General features: G+C 41.7%; 1 protein-coding gene across 1 annotated transcript in view; it reads left to right on the forward strand.

Moving 5' to 3' along the window:
* Window positions 1-534: 534 nt before the first annotated feature.
* LOC129704367 (protein CC2D2B-like) overlaps window positions 535-16,051 on the forward strand; it is a 244,759-nt gene continuing 229,242 nt past the window's right edge. Inside the window, exons 1-5 of the mRNA XM_055647454.1 lie at window positions 535-1,057; window positions 2,012-2,092; window positions 4,275-4,327; window positions 13,033-13,087; window positions 13,461-13,529. Coding sequence (XP_055503429.1) covers window positions 4,320-4,327; window positions 13,033-13,087; window positions 13,461-13,529 — 132 coding nt within the window. The 5' untranslated portion in view covers window positions 535-1,057; window positions 2,012-2,092; window positions 4,275-4,319. The remainder of the gene's footprint in view (window positions 1,058-2,011; window positions 2,093-4,274; window positions 4,328-13,032; window positions 13,088-13,460; window positions 13,530-16,051) is intronic.

The following is a 16,051-nucleotide window of genomic DNA, read 5'->3' on the forward strand; positions in this document are numbered from 1 at the left end:
ATTATTCTTAGTCACATACACTGAAGTTCACTGATCTGGTTAAATTTAAGACTGCGCAAATCATGTGCAAAGCAAGAAATAATTTACTTCCAAGAAATATACAAAAACTGTTTATGGAAAGACAGGGTGGGTATAATTTGAGAGGGGAACATAATTTAAAAAAACTCAATGTCAGAACAACTCTTAAAAGTATGTGCATAGCAATCTGTGGTGTGAATTTGTGGAATGGTCTGGAACAGGAGATAAAACTTAGCACAAGCATAATTCAGTTTAAAAAGATGTACAAAAACACTTGTTTAAAAGGATATTGGGATGAGGATAGGTGATTGTGAGTGGGATATTTGTTATACTGATTGTATTGGGAAGGGTGATTATAGAGTGATGGGTTGATAATGACTAAGATACTGTATAGTATAAGGGTTTTTTCTTTTCTTTTTCTTTTTTTCTTTTTTGTATGGCTTTGTAAATATTTGATTAGTGTTCAAATGTAAATAATTTGGTGTACATATAGTGGCTGGTGTACATATGGTGTAAATATGGTGTACACATATCTGCTAAATTTGTATAAGATAATTACAAGCAGTTGAATAAGGGGTGGGAATTAATAAGCTTTGGCTTCTTCCTGCTCCTTTTCGGACACATATGATTTCATTTATTTATTGATATTGTTTATGACACTTTATAAATATTTTTGTTTTGTTTTTTTGTATGCTGTTTCACACTTGCTTTTTATTCTTTGATTCTGTTTGAAATAAATAATAAAATAAAATAAAATAATAAAAATAAAATGTTCCTTCCTGATCTGAGATTTTGGGCATTTTCAGTTTTTATTTCAGATTTTTAACATTAGTACTTTTTGATTTTCAATCATTTCAGAATTATAAACATTTGTTTCCTCTCTAATTGTTTCACACAAAACAATTTTTTTAGGCAATGGCCTGGATTTTGCTGCCTGTGGCTGCCATCAGCACCCACTGCTTGAATACCCCACTGCACTAAATTGGTTTAGATCCTCAGGAACTAAACTTGCCAGGCGAGAGCATCCTTAATCCTCTCAGTAAGTTGCTACATACGTTTCCTTTGTAGCTTATTTGTGGTTGACAATAGTAGTTTTCAAGTATTTTGGGGGGAATTCAATGTCTAAAGGATAATATTAATAATTGGGTCAAACGTCCCGATCAATCTCCGCTTTAAAATTACCGAATGACTTGTTCTCCACCGTCATCTGCGACAATGAATTCCACAGATTCACCATCCTTTGAGATAAATAAATTCCTCTTCATCTCCATTCTAAAGGTACAGCTATTTATTACCTGGTGAGAAACTAACCTAACTCATAAGCTTAAATATCACACACACGAAGGGCATTTCAGATATGTTAGGCAAGACTTTGCAGATAATTCCAACAAGAAAGTACAATCCTGTACTAATGATTCCACAGTACCCTTTTAACTCCCCATGCTAATTAATGGAAATTCCAAGGTGGTGTGGGCATCTTCCAAGCTCATGCTATGTTTCCAGTACATTACCCAGGGGGCAGCAGTTCCTCCAAAAAAACTAGTTTTAAAAGGTGGAGGTAGAGAAATCAAGGGAATATCTCCGATGGGGCAAGGGCACTTTTGCCATGGTTATACACTACTTACATAGTCATCTAATTTATAGATGAACAAGTTGGCAGGAATTCATTAAACAAAAGATACATAAAAGCAGTGAAATGCAAGTCAGCAGAGAATTGAAACCAAATGATCAGGCAGTGTCTATGAAAAAGGAAAATGTGACCTAATAATAGAGATGGATAACCTTTTAGTAGGTATGTTACAAAACTTACCTTCAGCGGTGCTGCAGTTCTGCCACTGGCCGTGTGCGCAATTTTGGCGCCTTTGAGGGGGGCGGGGTTAAAATGCGGTTTTCACCTACCTGTCCTGAATTATATTTTCTCGGAGTGCAAGCTTTTGCTGAAGAATTGTTCCGACGGGTGTTCGGTGAATTTTTTTTTTTAATCGCCCGACAGGTTCAGCGCTGGAGTAATTTAAAAATCAGTTTCTAAAGCCGTCAACGCCGACAACGGGGACGGATTTCACGTACGGGACAGGTAAAGGAATACCGTTTATTTTATGTATAAAAATGCTCCTTAAGATGCCTATAATTCACATTTTCCGTTGCGAAACGGTGATTTTTTTCCCCATACGAACCGGCAGTATTTTTCCTGCCGATATGGGGTTTAAATTCACTGCAACCGCAACGTTCCAAATGATCGCATTCCAGAAAAACCCACTCGCAAGATTATTTAAATGGCCATTAATTTGCAGGTATTAAACACTAAATTCCTTCCATTTGGCCTATAAATCCATGACAATGAGATTTAAAAATCATGTTATATTGTGAATTGTTGTGTGTATGTTATTTGGACATTTAGGCTATTTAAGAAATAGATAGATGTTTAGATCTGGTAATTGAATTATGTAATTAGCTACACTTGGGCAACTAACTAATTATATGCTTTAATTTCAGGTCATCCAAGTAAGATTGTTTCATATTTTGTTTCAGAATGCTTCAATCTATAATAACTGAAAATTTATTTCAGTTCTCTTAATTTTTAACAAAGTTATGGGCTTTTGATTGTCCTCGATCACAGCTTTTGTGTTAAGTCAATGGAAAAGCAATTCTGCTAGAAAAGCGATTAGCAAGATGCTAATTTCTGAGTATGAAAATTGCCATAACTTTTTTAATACTGAAGATATAAAAGTGAATTAGGTGTCAAATTAAACTCTTTTTATGCTTTATCTGATGGGATAAATTGCAGACTTGATTTTTAAAATCTCAAAATTTTGTAACATTGCTACTTTTAGAAGAACTAGTTAGTTCCAATGCAAACTAAAAAGCAAGGTACCTGAAATTATTGAATCAAATATTGAATCCTGAAGGGTTGCAATATGCCAGACAGAAGATGAGGTGCTGTTTTCAAGCTTATTATAAGCCTTGATGTAACAGTGTAGGAGGCCACAGACAGACAAGTCTGTACGAGTGAGATGGAGAATTAACTAGGATAGAATTGGAAGTTTTTCAGGGTCACCTCTACGGACTGAGTGAAGGTGCTCTGCTAAGCAGTTGTTCCATGTGGGGTTGGTTTCTCACTGTAGGATATAGCATGTTGTGAATTCAAAGCAATGCACTAGTTGGAAGTGCAAGTGAATTGCTGTGTCACTTGATAGGACTTATAAGGTCATAAGTGATAGGCGCAGAATTAGGTCTGCTCTGCTATTCAATCATGGCTGATCTATCTCTCCCTCCTAACCCCATTCTCCTGCTTTCTCCCCATAACCCCTAACCCCTGTACTAATCAAGAATCTACTCTGCCTAAAATACACCCATTGACCCTTTGTGTGCTTGCATGGTGGAAGGAAGTGAGGTAAAGGGGCAAGTGTTTTATTATAATTTTGCAGGTTGCCTTTTCAACTGAGAAATCTTTTGCTTTACATCTTTCTGCCATGGAATCTTTGATATGGAATTTACAATTGGCAGTTGCGCATAAACCTTGCAATGCAGGAAAATGAAATGAGAAGAAGAGAGAAAAATGTAGTGGTATACATGAGGTATACATAAGTGTACTAATGTATGTATACATTGTGTTGTTTATTTTAATGTTGAGAGCAAAGTTGTTCTGGCACCATTTGTTCAGTCGATCGATTTCCATCCTTACTCTGATTCGCCGTCAGTTGTAATTCATCCAACAACGGTGGTGTTGACACATGAGTTTTCATCAAAAGATAAAAGATTTAATCTGGATTAATTAGGATATCCTAAAGTTGGGATTGATGACTTTAGCAAAAATTGTGCTGTTTTGCAGAATTTTTGCTCTTATGTAGGAAGGGACCCAGAGAGGGCAAATCCAAGTGTCGGATGAGAAAGCAGCCATAAATCATAAATAACTTGGTTTACTTGCAATTAATAAATAGGCCTGAACCTACCTCGGAATTATATCATGGATTAAATAATGGATGAATGATGCTCAACTGACAGGAACCTCAAGCTGATGAAACATTATATTGCCTTACTTGTATATTTTTCAATTTGAACCACATGAATTTCAATAGTCACTTAAATTGTTTACCTTTTTAAAAAAGTGACTCTTTTAAAATGTCTAAATTCAAATTTTTTAATTCATTTAATCAGCAAAAAAGTCACATTGAGCATGTAACAAATAACTAAATAATAATATTGTAATTAATATGTCTTTAATTGGACTATAATTTGTAATTCTGTTTTGCCTTAAGGGCCCGTTGAAAATATCCAGTTGAAGACTATTCAAGCTTAATAAAATGGCAGAGTAAGTTTGATTACTTTCAGTTTGAAACCAAACCGGCCCAAACTGAAACTGCATAAATGCATTGGAATGTTTGGAGATATTGGTTGCTGACAAATGTAAGCATTATTGATGTGAAATATTTTGGATTGTTTGAAGGACAAGATACATTATATCATTTTCAAATGAAGGGAATCAACTTGAAACTCGTCTATCCATTTTCTCCATAGGTGCTGTCTGGCCCGCCGAGTTCATCTAGCAGTTTGCTTTTTGTTTCAGATTCCAACATGTGCATTCTCTTGACTCCAATCTCTCTGGAAATATTGGATGAGGCATTTTTTGTTACAGGATCACACACGGCAATATTTAAAGTATAAAAACGCAATTGAGATGCTTGTTAAGTTGGCCTGATCCAGTTCTTTGCACAACTTGTACTCCCCTTGGCTGAGCACTTAATTGCCTTCACCAGCATGAAAGTTCCTTCCCGAATGCTAGTTATTTTTTTTTACGAGCTAGTTGATTAACGAGTAAACTAGTTTATTAGTTAATCAACCAGTTAATATTGCTGGATAAAGTTTAACCACAAAGCATTTTTACTAAGACTGTGGACGGAAAGAAGTATGTCTTTTATACTTTTGTTATGCAGTGCCTCAAGAAAGTGTCTGATTTTTTCAAATGTAGTTTGGTGGGTAATCTTTTGGGAAAGGTGCGAATTTGGGAATGGCAGGGAAAAAACCCACAAAGTAAATGGAAATGCCAGAAAATGGGGGGAAGAAAAGGCAATGACAATGAATAAGTGATTAAATCTATAAAGATCAACCTCACTGTTAAACCATCCAACATTTGAATTTATCTTCAAAATTTTAATCTGAAACTTTGCTAATTTTGAACAAAGGCTATTCTGTGTAATCCAAGTATGGAACCAAGCATCTGCAACAAATAATTCCTAAGATTGTAGCCATGTACAATCCATAAAATGCAATTAATTAATTTTCCATGTAATGTTTTATCTATTTGACCAATAATGGTGCGATTCCTGTGGAGATACCCACACAAGACCAAGACATATCGTATTTTAACAGATGTTACAATGGGATACCCCAAAACTCTGTGCAACAAAAAATCCTGTACTTATTTGAATACCATAACTATACTGAGGGCAGCTATGGATTGTAGATGTTTTGCCTCTTGGCCTTGTAGGGCAATTCCAACGCACAGAAATGCAAGAGGATGCAGAGATGGTGGATCCATCCTCGTCCATCACGAGCACAACCATCCCCACTGTGCAGAGCACCTATATGTTCTGTTAGAGAGTCATAGTGCACTGTGGTCAACTTGTCAATGCTGTCCAAAATGCCCCATCTACACTAGTCCTACCTGCCCGCATTGGGCCTGTATCGCTATAAACGTTTTCTATGCATCTACCTGTCCAAATGCCTTCTAAATGTTGCTATAGTACCTGCCTCAACTATGTCTGGCATCTTGTTCCATATACCCATATACCCACTGTGTGAAAATGTTACCCCTCGAGTCCTTATTACATCTTCTCCCTCAACTTAAATCTATGTCTGGTTCTTGATTTACCTACCCTGGGTAAGAAAATGGTGCATTACCCTTTCTATTTCCCTCATGTTCCTATACACCTTTATATGATCATCCCTCATCCTCCTGTGCACAAATGAATAAAGCCCTAGCCTGTCCAACCTCTCCCTATAGCTCCAGCTCTCAAATCCTGGCAATATCCTTGATAATTTGCATTATTTGCCGTTTAACAACATCCTTCCTATAAACTGGTGACCGAAACTGAACTCAATACTCTAAATGTGGCCTCACCAATGTCTTATACAACGGTAACATAATGTACCTTGTACCTGTACCTTGTGGTCATCACTCTTGGACATCCTGTGGCGCTGTCATGGCTGCCTCTGCCTTCAGTCCGGTGTCTTTTTGTTTTTTTACGTTTGAAGTTTTTTTTTTTTTTTTTTTTTTTTTTTTTTTTTTTAATTTTTTTTTTTTTTTTTTTTTTTGGGGGGGGGGGGGGGGGAAGAGGGTACGGTAAGAGGGATGCCGTCCTTCAGTCGCTTCCTGGAGAGGATGCGACTATTGTTGGAGTCGCGTCCTCGCCTTCCCCCCTCCCCTACTGGATTGGCGCGGCCTTTCCTGCCGGGACCGACCAGAGCTCCAGCAGCGGTGGCGCAGCGCTGGATACATCGCAGGGCGGGCGATGCCTTACCGGGGATCGCCATTTGGACCTCCGGAGTGCTGGGCCTGCTGCACCGACATCGCGGATCTGTGGTTCGCGGAGCTCCAAACGCGGGCGGTGCTGATCAACATCGGGGGTCGGGGGTGTGGGTCTCCGCCCGGCTCGGCCTGTGGACTTCTTGAGCCGCGGACTCCGGTGGGAGGTGGCTGATTTGGAGGTCCCGGCCGCTGACGATGTTCTCCGTCGGGGTTCGACGTCGGGGTTCCATCCTTCCCGGCGAGAGGGTCTGAACATCGGGCCACCCGTAGCGGCGACTACGGGGTGCTCGGGAGGCCCCGAACACGGGTGAACATCTGGGAAGATCAGCGAGGAGGCTGACTGGACTTTGGTTCCTTCCCTAACTTTGGTGCTGCTGTGGGGATGTTGTGTCGTGAACTTCTGTGTTTGTGCTTTTTTTAATTTTTTATGACTGTAAGGAAAATCCATTTTGTTGTCTCTTATGAGACGATGACAATAAATTGAATCCAATCCAATCACTCCCGAAGAGTCCACCAGGGACTATACTGGATGTTGACGAGAATGGGTCTGGTCTAGTGGGGGCTGTGCAGTCTGTGGGCCTGGATGGAGGTCTTGAAGGTTGCGTAGGTGGGCATGTCAACAGAGGATTGTGGGAGGGCATTCCAGAGGAAAATTGCTTCAGGGAAAAATGACTGGATGTAGGGAGGTCCCAACTTACATAGTCAATGTCCTGACTGATGAAGGCCAATGTACCTAAAACCTTCTTAACCACCCTATATACCTATCATAATTCCCTGAAAGTGGCATGTACCTGTATTCCGAGACCCCTCTGTTCTACCACACTCCTCAGGGGCTTGCCATTCACTTTGAAGGTCATGCCCTAGTTTGACTTCGCACATATCTGCATTAAATTCCATTAACTGTTCCTCACCTCATTTGGCCAACTGATCACACTGTAATGTTTGATAACCATCTTCGATATCTACAATGCCACCTACATTAGTGTCATCTGCAAACTTGATAATCGTGCCTTCTACATTCTCATTCAAATCGTTGATATAAACCATAAGGGGCAATGTGCCCAGCACTAATCCCTGAGGCACACATTTAGTCAAAGGCCCTCAGTCCAAAAAACAACCTTTTACCATCACCCTCTACTTCCTTCCATGCAGCCAATTTTCTATCCGGTCAAATAACTCTCCCTGGATCCCATTCAATCTAACCTTCCAGAGCAGCCTGCTATGTGGAACTTTATCATATGTGTGCTGACGTCAAGGCCGCCTCAAGAAAATAGCATCTATCATCAAGGATCCCTACCATCCAAGCCATGCCCTCTTCTGGCTGTTACCATAAGAAAAGAAGTGCAGAAGCATGATATCCCATACCACCAGGTTCAGAAACAGCTACTTCCCTTCAACCATAAGGTTATTGAACTGAACAGTTCCAAGCTGCTAATGGAACACTGTGGATCACCTCTTTTGTTTGGACTTGCTTTCTAATTGTGATTTTACACTATTGTCCTGTTTTTGCACACTTTTTCTTTTGCACTGCTTTGTATAATCTATGTATAGCTTATAACCATATAACAATTACAGCACGGAAACAGGCCATCTCGGCCCTTCTAGTCCGTGCCGAACACGTATTCTCCCCTAGTCCCATCTACCTGCACTCAGACCATAACCCTCCATTCCTTTCCCGTCCATATAACTATCCAATTTATTTTTAAATGATAAAATCGAACCTGCCTCCACCACCTTCACTGGAAGCTCATTCCACACAGCTACCATGAGTAAAGAAGTTCCCCCTCATGTTACCCCTAAACTTCTGTCCCTTAATTCTCAAGTCATGTCCTCTTGTTTGAATCTTCCCTACTCTCAGTGGGAAAAGCTTATCCACGTCAACTCTGTCTATCCCTCATCATTTTAAAGACCTCTATCGAGTCCCCCCTTAACCTTCTGCGCTCCAAAGAATAAAGACCTAACTTGTTCAACCTTTCTCTGTAACTTAGTTGCTGAAACCCAGGCAACATTCTAGTAAATCTCCTCTGTACTCTCTCTATTTTGTTGACATCCTTCCTATAATTAGGCGACCAAAATTGTACCCCATACTCCAGAATTGGCCTCACCAATGCCTTGTACAATTTTAACATTACATCCCAACTTCTATACTCAATGCTCTGATTTATAAAGGCCGGCACACCAAAAGCTTTCTTTACCACCCTATCTACATGAGATTCCACCTTCAGGGAACTGTGCACAGTTATTCCCAGATCCCTCTGTTCAACTGCATTCTTCAATTCCCTACCATTTACCATGTACGTCCTATTTTGATTTGTCCTGCCAAGATGTACACCTCACACTTATCAGCATTAAACTCCATCTGCCATCTTTCAGCCCACTCTTCCAACTGGCATAAATCTCTCTGTAGACTTTGAAAATCTACTTCAATATCCACAACACCACCTATCTTAGTATCATCTGCATACTTACTAATCCAATTTACCACACCATCATCCAGATCATTGATGTACATGACAAACAGCCATCCACCATTACTCTCTGACATCTCCCATTCAGCCACTGTTGAATCCATCTTGCTACTCCACCATTAATACCCAACAATTGAACTTTCTTAACCAACCTTCCATGAGGAACCTTGTCAAAGGCCTTACTGAAGTCCATATATACAACATCCACTGCTTTACCCTCATCAATTTCCAAAGTAATCTCTTCAAAACATTCAAGAAGATTAGTCAAACATGACCTTCCAGGCACAAATCCTAATCAGACCCTGTTTATCCAGATGCTTATATATATTATCTCTAAGTATCCTTTCCATTAATTTGCCCACCACTGACGTCAAACTAACAGGTCTATAATTGCTAGGTTTACTCTTAGAACCCTTTTTAAACAATGGAACAACATACAATACAATACAAATTTATTTGTCATTTGAACCTCGTTGAGGACCAAATGAAATGTTGTTTCTGCAGTCATACATACAAAAAGAAAAGACCCAAGACACAACACAATTACACAAACATCCATCACAGTGCATCTCCTCCTCACTGTGATGGAAGGCAAAAAACTTATCTCTCCCCTGCACTCCCCTCTCCCCCCCGATGTCAGAGTCAAAGCCCCCGGCGGGCGATGGTAATTGTCCCGCGGCCATTAACGCCGCGCCGGGTGATGCAAGGCCGCACTCTGGGTCTTGTTGCTGGAGCCCCCAGCGGGCGCTAGCAAAGTCCCGCAGCTATTCCAAGCCGCGCTGGGCGATGATGTAAGGCCCCGCTCCAGGTAATCTTCATCCCCACAACTCGGGTGGGTGAAGTCGCCGTTGCGGAAGCCCCGAAAAGCAGTCTCCCAGCAGGGATCCCGGTGTTCCTGTCTGCCAGACCTGCGGTAAGCCTCCAAATCCCCGGGGTCGGGTCGCAACATCGCGCCACCACTGCTCCTCCCGCTCCGAACTCGGCCAGTTCCGCGATGGTGAGTAAGTCCGCAGCTCCGTGACTGGAGCCCCAGGTCGTTCCGGTTGGAGGCCGCTCCACGTTGCTAGGCCACAACGACAACGGAGACCCGACAGAGAAAAGGTCGGGTTCTCCGTGCAGGGGAAAGATTTTAAAGTCCCCCCCCCCCCCCCCCCCCCCCCCCCCCCCCCCCCCCCACACACACACACACCCCGTCAAAAAAATAAATAAAAACTACATTAAAACGAGACAGAAAATAATAAAAAGACAGATGGACTGCAGAGGCCGCTGCGACGTGAGTATGCCAATCCTCTGGCACTATTCCCGTTTCTAATGACATTTGAAATATTTCTGTCATAGCCCCTGCTATTTCTACACTAACTTCCCTCAATGTCCTAGGGAATATCTTGTCCGGACCTGGAGGCTTATCCACTTTTATATTTCTCAAAAGTGTCAGTACTTCCTCTTCTTTGAATCTCATAGTTTCCATAGCTACTCTACTTGTTTTCCTTACCTCACATAATTTAATATCCTTCTCCTTGGTGAATACCGAAGAAAAGAAATTGTTCAATATCTCCCCCATCTCTTTTGGCTCTGCAGATAGCTGTCCACTCTGACTCTCTAATGGACCAATTTTATCCCTCGTTATCCTTTTGCTATTAATATAGCTGTAGAAACCCTTTGGATTTACTTTCACCTTACTTGCCAAAGCAACCTCATATCTTCTTTTAGCATTTCTAATTTCTTAAGATTCTTTTTTACATTCTTTATACTCCTCAAGCACCTCATTTACTCCATGCTGCCTATAATTATTGTAGATCTCTCTCTTTTTCCGAACCAAGTGTCCAATTTCCCTTGAAAACCATGGCTCTTTCCAATTTTTACTATTTCCTTTCAACCGAACAGGGACATAAAGATTCTGTACTCTTAAAATGTCACCTTTAAATGTCCTCCATTTTTCTTCCACATCTTTCCCATAAAACAAAATGTCCCAATTTACTCCTTTTAAATCCTTTCGCATCTCCTCAAAGTTAGCCTTTCTCCAATCAAAAATCTCAACCCTAGGTCCAGTTCTGTCCCTCTCCATAATTATATTGAAACTAATGGTATTGTGATCACTGGACCCGAACTGTTCCCCAACGCATACCTCTGCCACCTGACCCGTCTCATTTCCTAACAGGAGGTCCAGCACCGCCCCTTCTCTAGTAGGTACCTCTATGTATTGCTGCAAAAAACTATCCTGCACACATTTTACAAACTCCAAACCATCCAGCCCATTTACAGAATGTGTTTCCCAGTCTATTTGTGGAAAATTGAAATCTCCCACAATCACTGCCTTGTGCTTACTACTAATATCTGCGATCTCCTTACATATTTGCTCTTCCAATTCTCGCTCCCCATTTGGCGGTCTATAATACACCCGTATAAGTGTTGCTACCCCTTTCCCATTTCTCAGTTCCACCCAAATAGCCTCCCTTGACGAGCCCTCTAATCTATCCTGCCAAAGCACTGCTGTAATATCTTCCCTGATAAGCAATGCAACACCTCCACCTCTTGCCCCTCCAATTCTATCACACCTGAAGCAACGAAATCCTGCAATATTTAGTTTCCAATCACAGCCCTCCTGCAACCATGTTTCACTGATCGCCACAACATCATACTTCCAGGTGACAATCCAGGCTCTAAGTTCATCCACCTTTCTTACAATGCTCCTAGCATTAAAATATACACATTTAAGAAACCCACCCTCTCTTATTCTCTGTTTATTGTCTTTTTCTTCCTTCTCCCCTACATTTTGGGTCAGAGTGCTACCCTTCTCTGCCTCCTGCCTCACACACTGACTGCTAGCTTTCCCAATTTGAGTCCCTCCCCCCAACCGTTCTAGTTTAAAGTCTCCCCAGTAGCCTTTGCAAATCTCCCCGCCAGGATATTGGTCCCCCTCGAGTTCAAGTGCAACCCGTCCTTTCTGTACAGGTCGCACCTTCCCCAAAAGAGGTCCCAATGATCCAGAAACTTGAATCCATACCCACTGCACCAGTCCCTCATCCACGCATTTATCCTCCACCTCGCTCCATTCCTACTCTCACTGTCGCGTGGCACAGGCAGTAATCCTGAGATTGGTACCTTTGCAGTCCTTCTCCTTAACTCTCTACCTAACTCCGTAAATTCTTCTCTTTTTCTACCTATGTCGTTGGTACCTATATGTACCACAACCTCAGGCTCCTCTCCCTCCCATTTCAGGATATCTTGGACACGTTCAGACACATCCCTGACCCTGGCACCAGGGAGGCAAACAACCATCCGGGTCTCCTGTCTGCGTCCACAGAATCGCCTATCCGACCCCCTGACTATAGAGTCCCCTATTACTATTGTCCTCCTCTTCTTTTCCTTACCCTTCTGAGCAACAGGACTGGTCTTTGTGCCGGAGGCCCGGCCGCTGTCGCTACCCCCAGGTAGGCTGTCTTCCCTCAACCGTACTCAAACATGAGTACTTATTTTCAAGGTGTACAGCCACCGGGGTACTCACCAGTCCCTGCCACTGCCCATTGCCCTTGTTTTATTGTTGTCCAAGTCTGTGTCTGTTGCTGCTGCATGCTGGATTTTTATTGTACTTGTACCTCACCATACTTGAGACACTAGCTTTCACACGGTCTAAAAATCAGTGTCTTCACATCACCCACTAGTAAATGACTTTTCTGGCTGTATCACCATTGATCATTGAAAATGTAACCTTCCTGTCTCTCAAACCACGTATCTACTGCTCACCTCACACCCCACCCATTAATTGTCATTGGGCTTCTTCCCCTGGCAAACCATTGGCGCTGGTCTCGGAGTTACTGATGTTTTCTATTGTGCCTTTGTCTCTGAGTTATTTGTGCTTTTCATTGTGCTCTCTGCAATACTGTAGCCTATGAAATAGAGGTCTTTCCCATCATGCTAATCCCACTCGGTACCTTCAGTAGCCTAATCTTTCTTACACATGTTAATGTCAACAGTCCAAGCATTTACTGGAACTGAAGCTAACCTTCTTTTACTATTTAGAGACAAAATTCCGCCTGAAACACAAAATTCTCCAAGTGACAGTGATGAATCATGGGTAGGTAACATGTTTTTTATTAATTACTGTTCTGTTGATAACTAAAACTTTTCACCAAATTACCTTATATTTGTTTTATAATTGGGAGAAAAGAACTGACATTCAGTAAACATCCTAAAAGTTAACCGTTGTAAATCGCCATTAATCGAAAAGGATCAATTGTAAGCAAATACATTGTATTTTTAGTAAATAAAAAGATTCAAGATTCTTCAAATGTAGATATAGAGATGGGAGAGTTGGCTGAAAGCATAATTGAAAGGATGAGATCAGCCTTTAGGGGAAAATAGTAGCATGATAAAGCCAACTCAGGCAGAATTGAAAATTCCAATTTTGCAATATAGACTTTCTTATTAACATAAATTTGTTTCCTTAGGATAAGAATACACAAGAAGAACATATAAGGCGACGGATTTCAGTCAGAAGAGAACATATAAGAAAAAGGGTAATGTATTTGTGTTGCACACCGAAAGAGGCTCAGTTTCTATACATCAAAGATCTAATCCGTGCATAATTTTATTTTATCCTTTTACCAGTTTCCTTATTCGTCGTTTCTTTGTTCGCTCCTACATCACTTCTGCAAGGATGAAGCCTGATACAATTGATTTCAACTGTCCAGTTACTTTATCAAATTTTTATTAAATCTTGTTGCCCTAAAGGGCCTGTCCCACTTTCTCGACCTAATTCACGACCACTGCTGAGTTTGCCCTTAACTCATACTCGCAGCATGGTCGTCACGAGGTCGTAGGAGGTCGTATGTAGGTCGTAGCAGGCCGTGATGCTAGTCGTAGGTACTCGTGGCATCAAGTAGGTCGGGGCGTTTTTCTAGCATGATGAAAAATGTTCACGAGTAAAAAAGGTCGTGATTAGGTCGTGAAAGTGGGACAGGCCCTTAACTATTCCCACAGAATCATTTGAAACCTTCCCATTTCTGATGTCTTTGTCATCTGCTAACACACTCCACACCTGCACTTTCATGTTTGATTCTAATGGTCATTAAAAACAATGTAAGCTTGGAAAATAATGATGTTACACTTGCCATCCCTCAGATTCCTCTGCTTTATTCTGCTGCTTTGAACTGTTCCAAAGCTTTTTATGTTGTTGGCTTTCATATTCCTCTTTGCTATCTCCTGCCTCCAGTACTTCCCATAATTAACTGTGGGAATGTTTTTACACAAAGCGTGGTGGGTATATGGAATGAGCTGCCGGAGGAGGTAGGTGAGGCAGGTACTATCATAATGTTTAAGAGATACTAGAGCAAGTGGGACCCGTTGGGTGCCTGTCACATGGGAGGCCTGGTCCCCCAATGCAACCTGTTCCCCAACACAATATTCCACCACTCACCCATATCCCCCACGGGAGGCCTGGTCCCCCAACGCAACTTATTCCCCAAGGAAGATCGTCCCGTCAACGGAAGGTTAGAGCCCCCCGACCGCTGAAGGACAAAGAAGGGAAGAGATTTAACTTTCTTTTGCCTTCCACCGCAGTGAGGAATGTGGAGAAGTCACTGTGGTGGATGTTCATGTTTAAATGTATTTTATGCGTTCTGTTGCTTTTTATTGGCATGACTGTATGGCAAATCAAACTCCTCGTATGTTTCAAAACATACTTGGCTAATAAAGTAAGTATGAGTGAGTATGAGTATATATCACAAGCAATAGCAGCCCCAACACAGATCCCTGTGGAACACCACTGGCCAGAGACCTCCAACCAGAGTAACATCCTTCCACCGTAACCCTCTGTTTTCTATGGGTAAGCCAGTTCTGAATCCATATGACGAAGTGCACCCTCATTTTCTGGACCAGTCTACCATGGGGGACTTTATCAAATGCCTTACTGAAATTCATGTAGAAACATCTGCAGGAATGTTCAAGAAAGTGGTCAGGATAGTTTCCTCCAGCAATATGTAGAGGGGGCCTACATTGGAGAGGGCAACGCTTGATCTGGATGGGAAATTGGGAGAGGCAAGTGGAATTTGTGGATGAGCCTTTTGGGACCAGCGACCACGGTTCGATTTAAGATAGTTAGGGGATAGAGACAAGGGGGCCCATGAGTTAAATTTTTAAATTGGGGGAAGGCCAACTTTGAAGGTATTGGACAGAAACTGGCTCAAGTTGATTGAAGCAGGTTGTTTGAAGGAAAACGAATGTCAGGAAAGTGAGATGTTTTAAAAGTGCGCTGAGAAGAGTCCAGGACCTGCATGTTCCTGTTAGAGTGAAGGGCAAGGCAGGTGAGCGTACCACCTGGATGATGAGATAAATCAAGGCTCTGGTCAGGAGTAAGAAGGAGGCACGGGGCTTTTATAGGCAGTTGGGATCAAGTGTATCGTTGGAGGAGTTTTGGGAACTGAGGAGCAAGCTGAAAAAGGAAATCACGAGTGTAAAAAGGGAATGAGATGGCTCTTGCAGATAATATAAAGGATAATCCCAAGAGTTTTAATAAGTACCTAAAGGTAAAAAGCGTAACCAGAGAGAGAATGGGACCACTCAGGAATCAAAGCAGTCAACTCTGTGGAGCTACAGGAGATGGGCAATGTCTTCAATTAGTATTTCTCCTCTGTTTTTACCATGGAGAAAGATATGGGCACCGGGGAACTTGGGGCAGTTGGAAGCAAGGTTTTGTATGCGGGAGATCGTATCTCACGAATCAGATTGAGTTTTTTAAAGATGTAACCAAAAAGGTTGATGATGGCAGAGCTGTAGACATTATATACATGGATTCAGCAAGGGATTTGACAAGGTTCAGCATGGTAGGCTGCTCTGGAAGGTTAGATCGCATGGGATCCAAGAAAAGATAGCCCACTGATTTGAAATTTGGCTTCACGGAAGGAATCAGAGAGTGATGGTGGAAAGCCATTTTACAGACGGATTGTGCCTCAGGTTTTGTTGCTGAGCCCATTGCTGTTTGTCATCTATTTCAGTGTATTGAATGAAAATGTACAAAGTGTGATAAGCAAGCTTGCAGACA

The sequence above is a fragment of the Leucoraja erinacea genome, chromosome 15, assembly GCF_028641065.1.
Source record: "Leucoraja erinacea ecotype New England chromosome 15, Leri_hhj_1, whole genome shotgun sequence".
NCBI lineage: Eukaryota > Metazoa > Chordata > Chondrichthyes > Rajiformes > Rajidae > Leucoraja > Leucoraja erinaceus.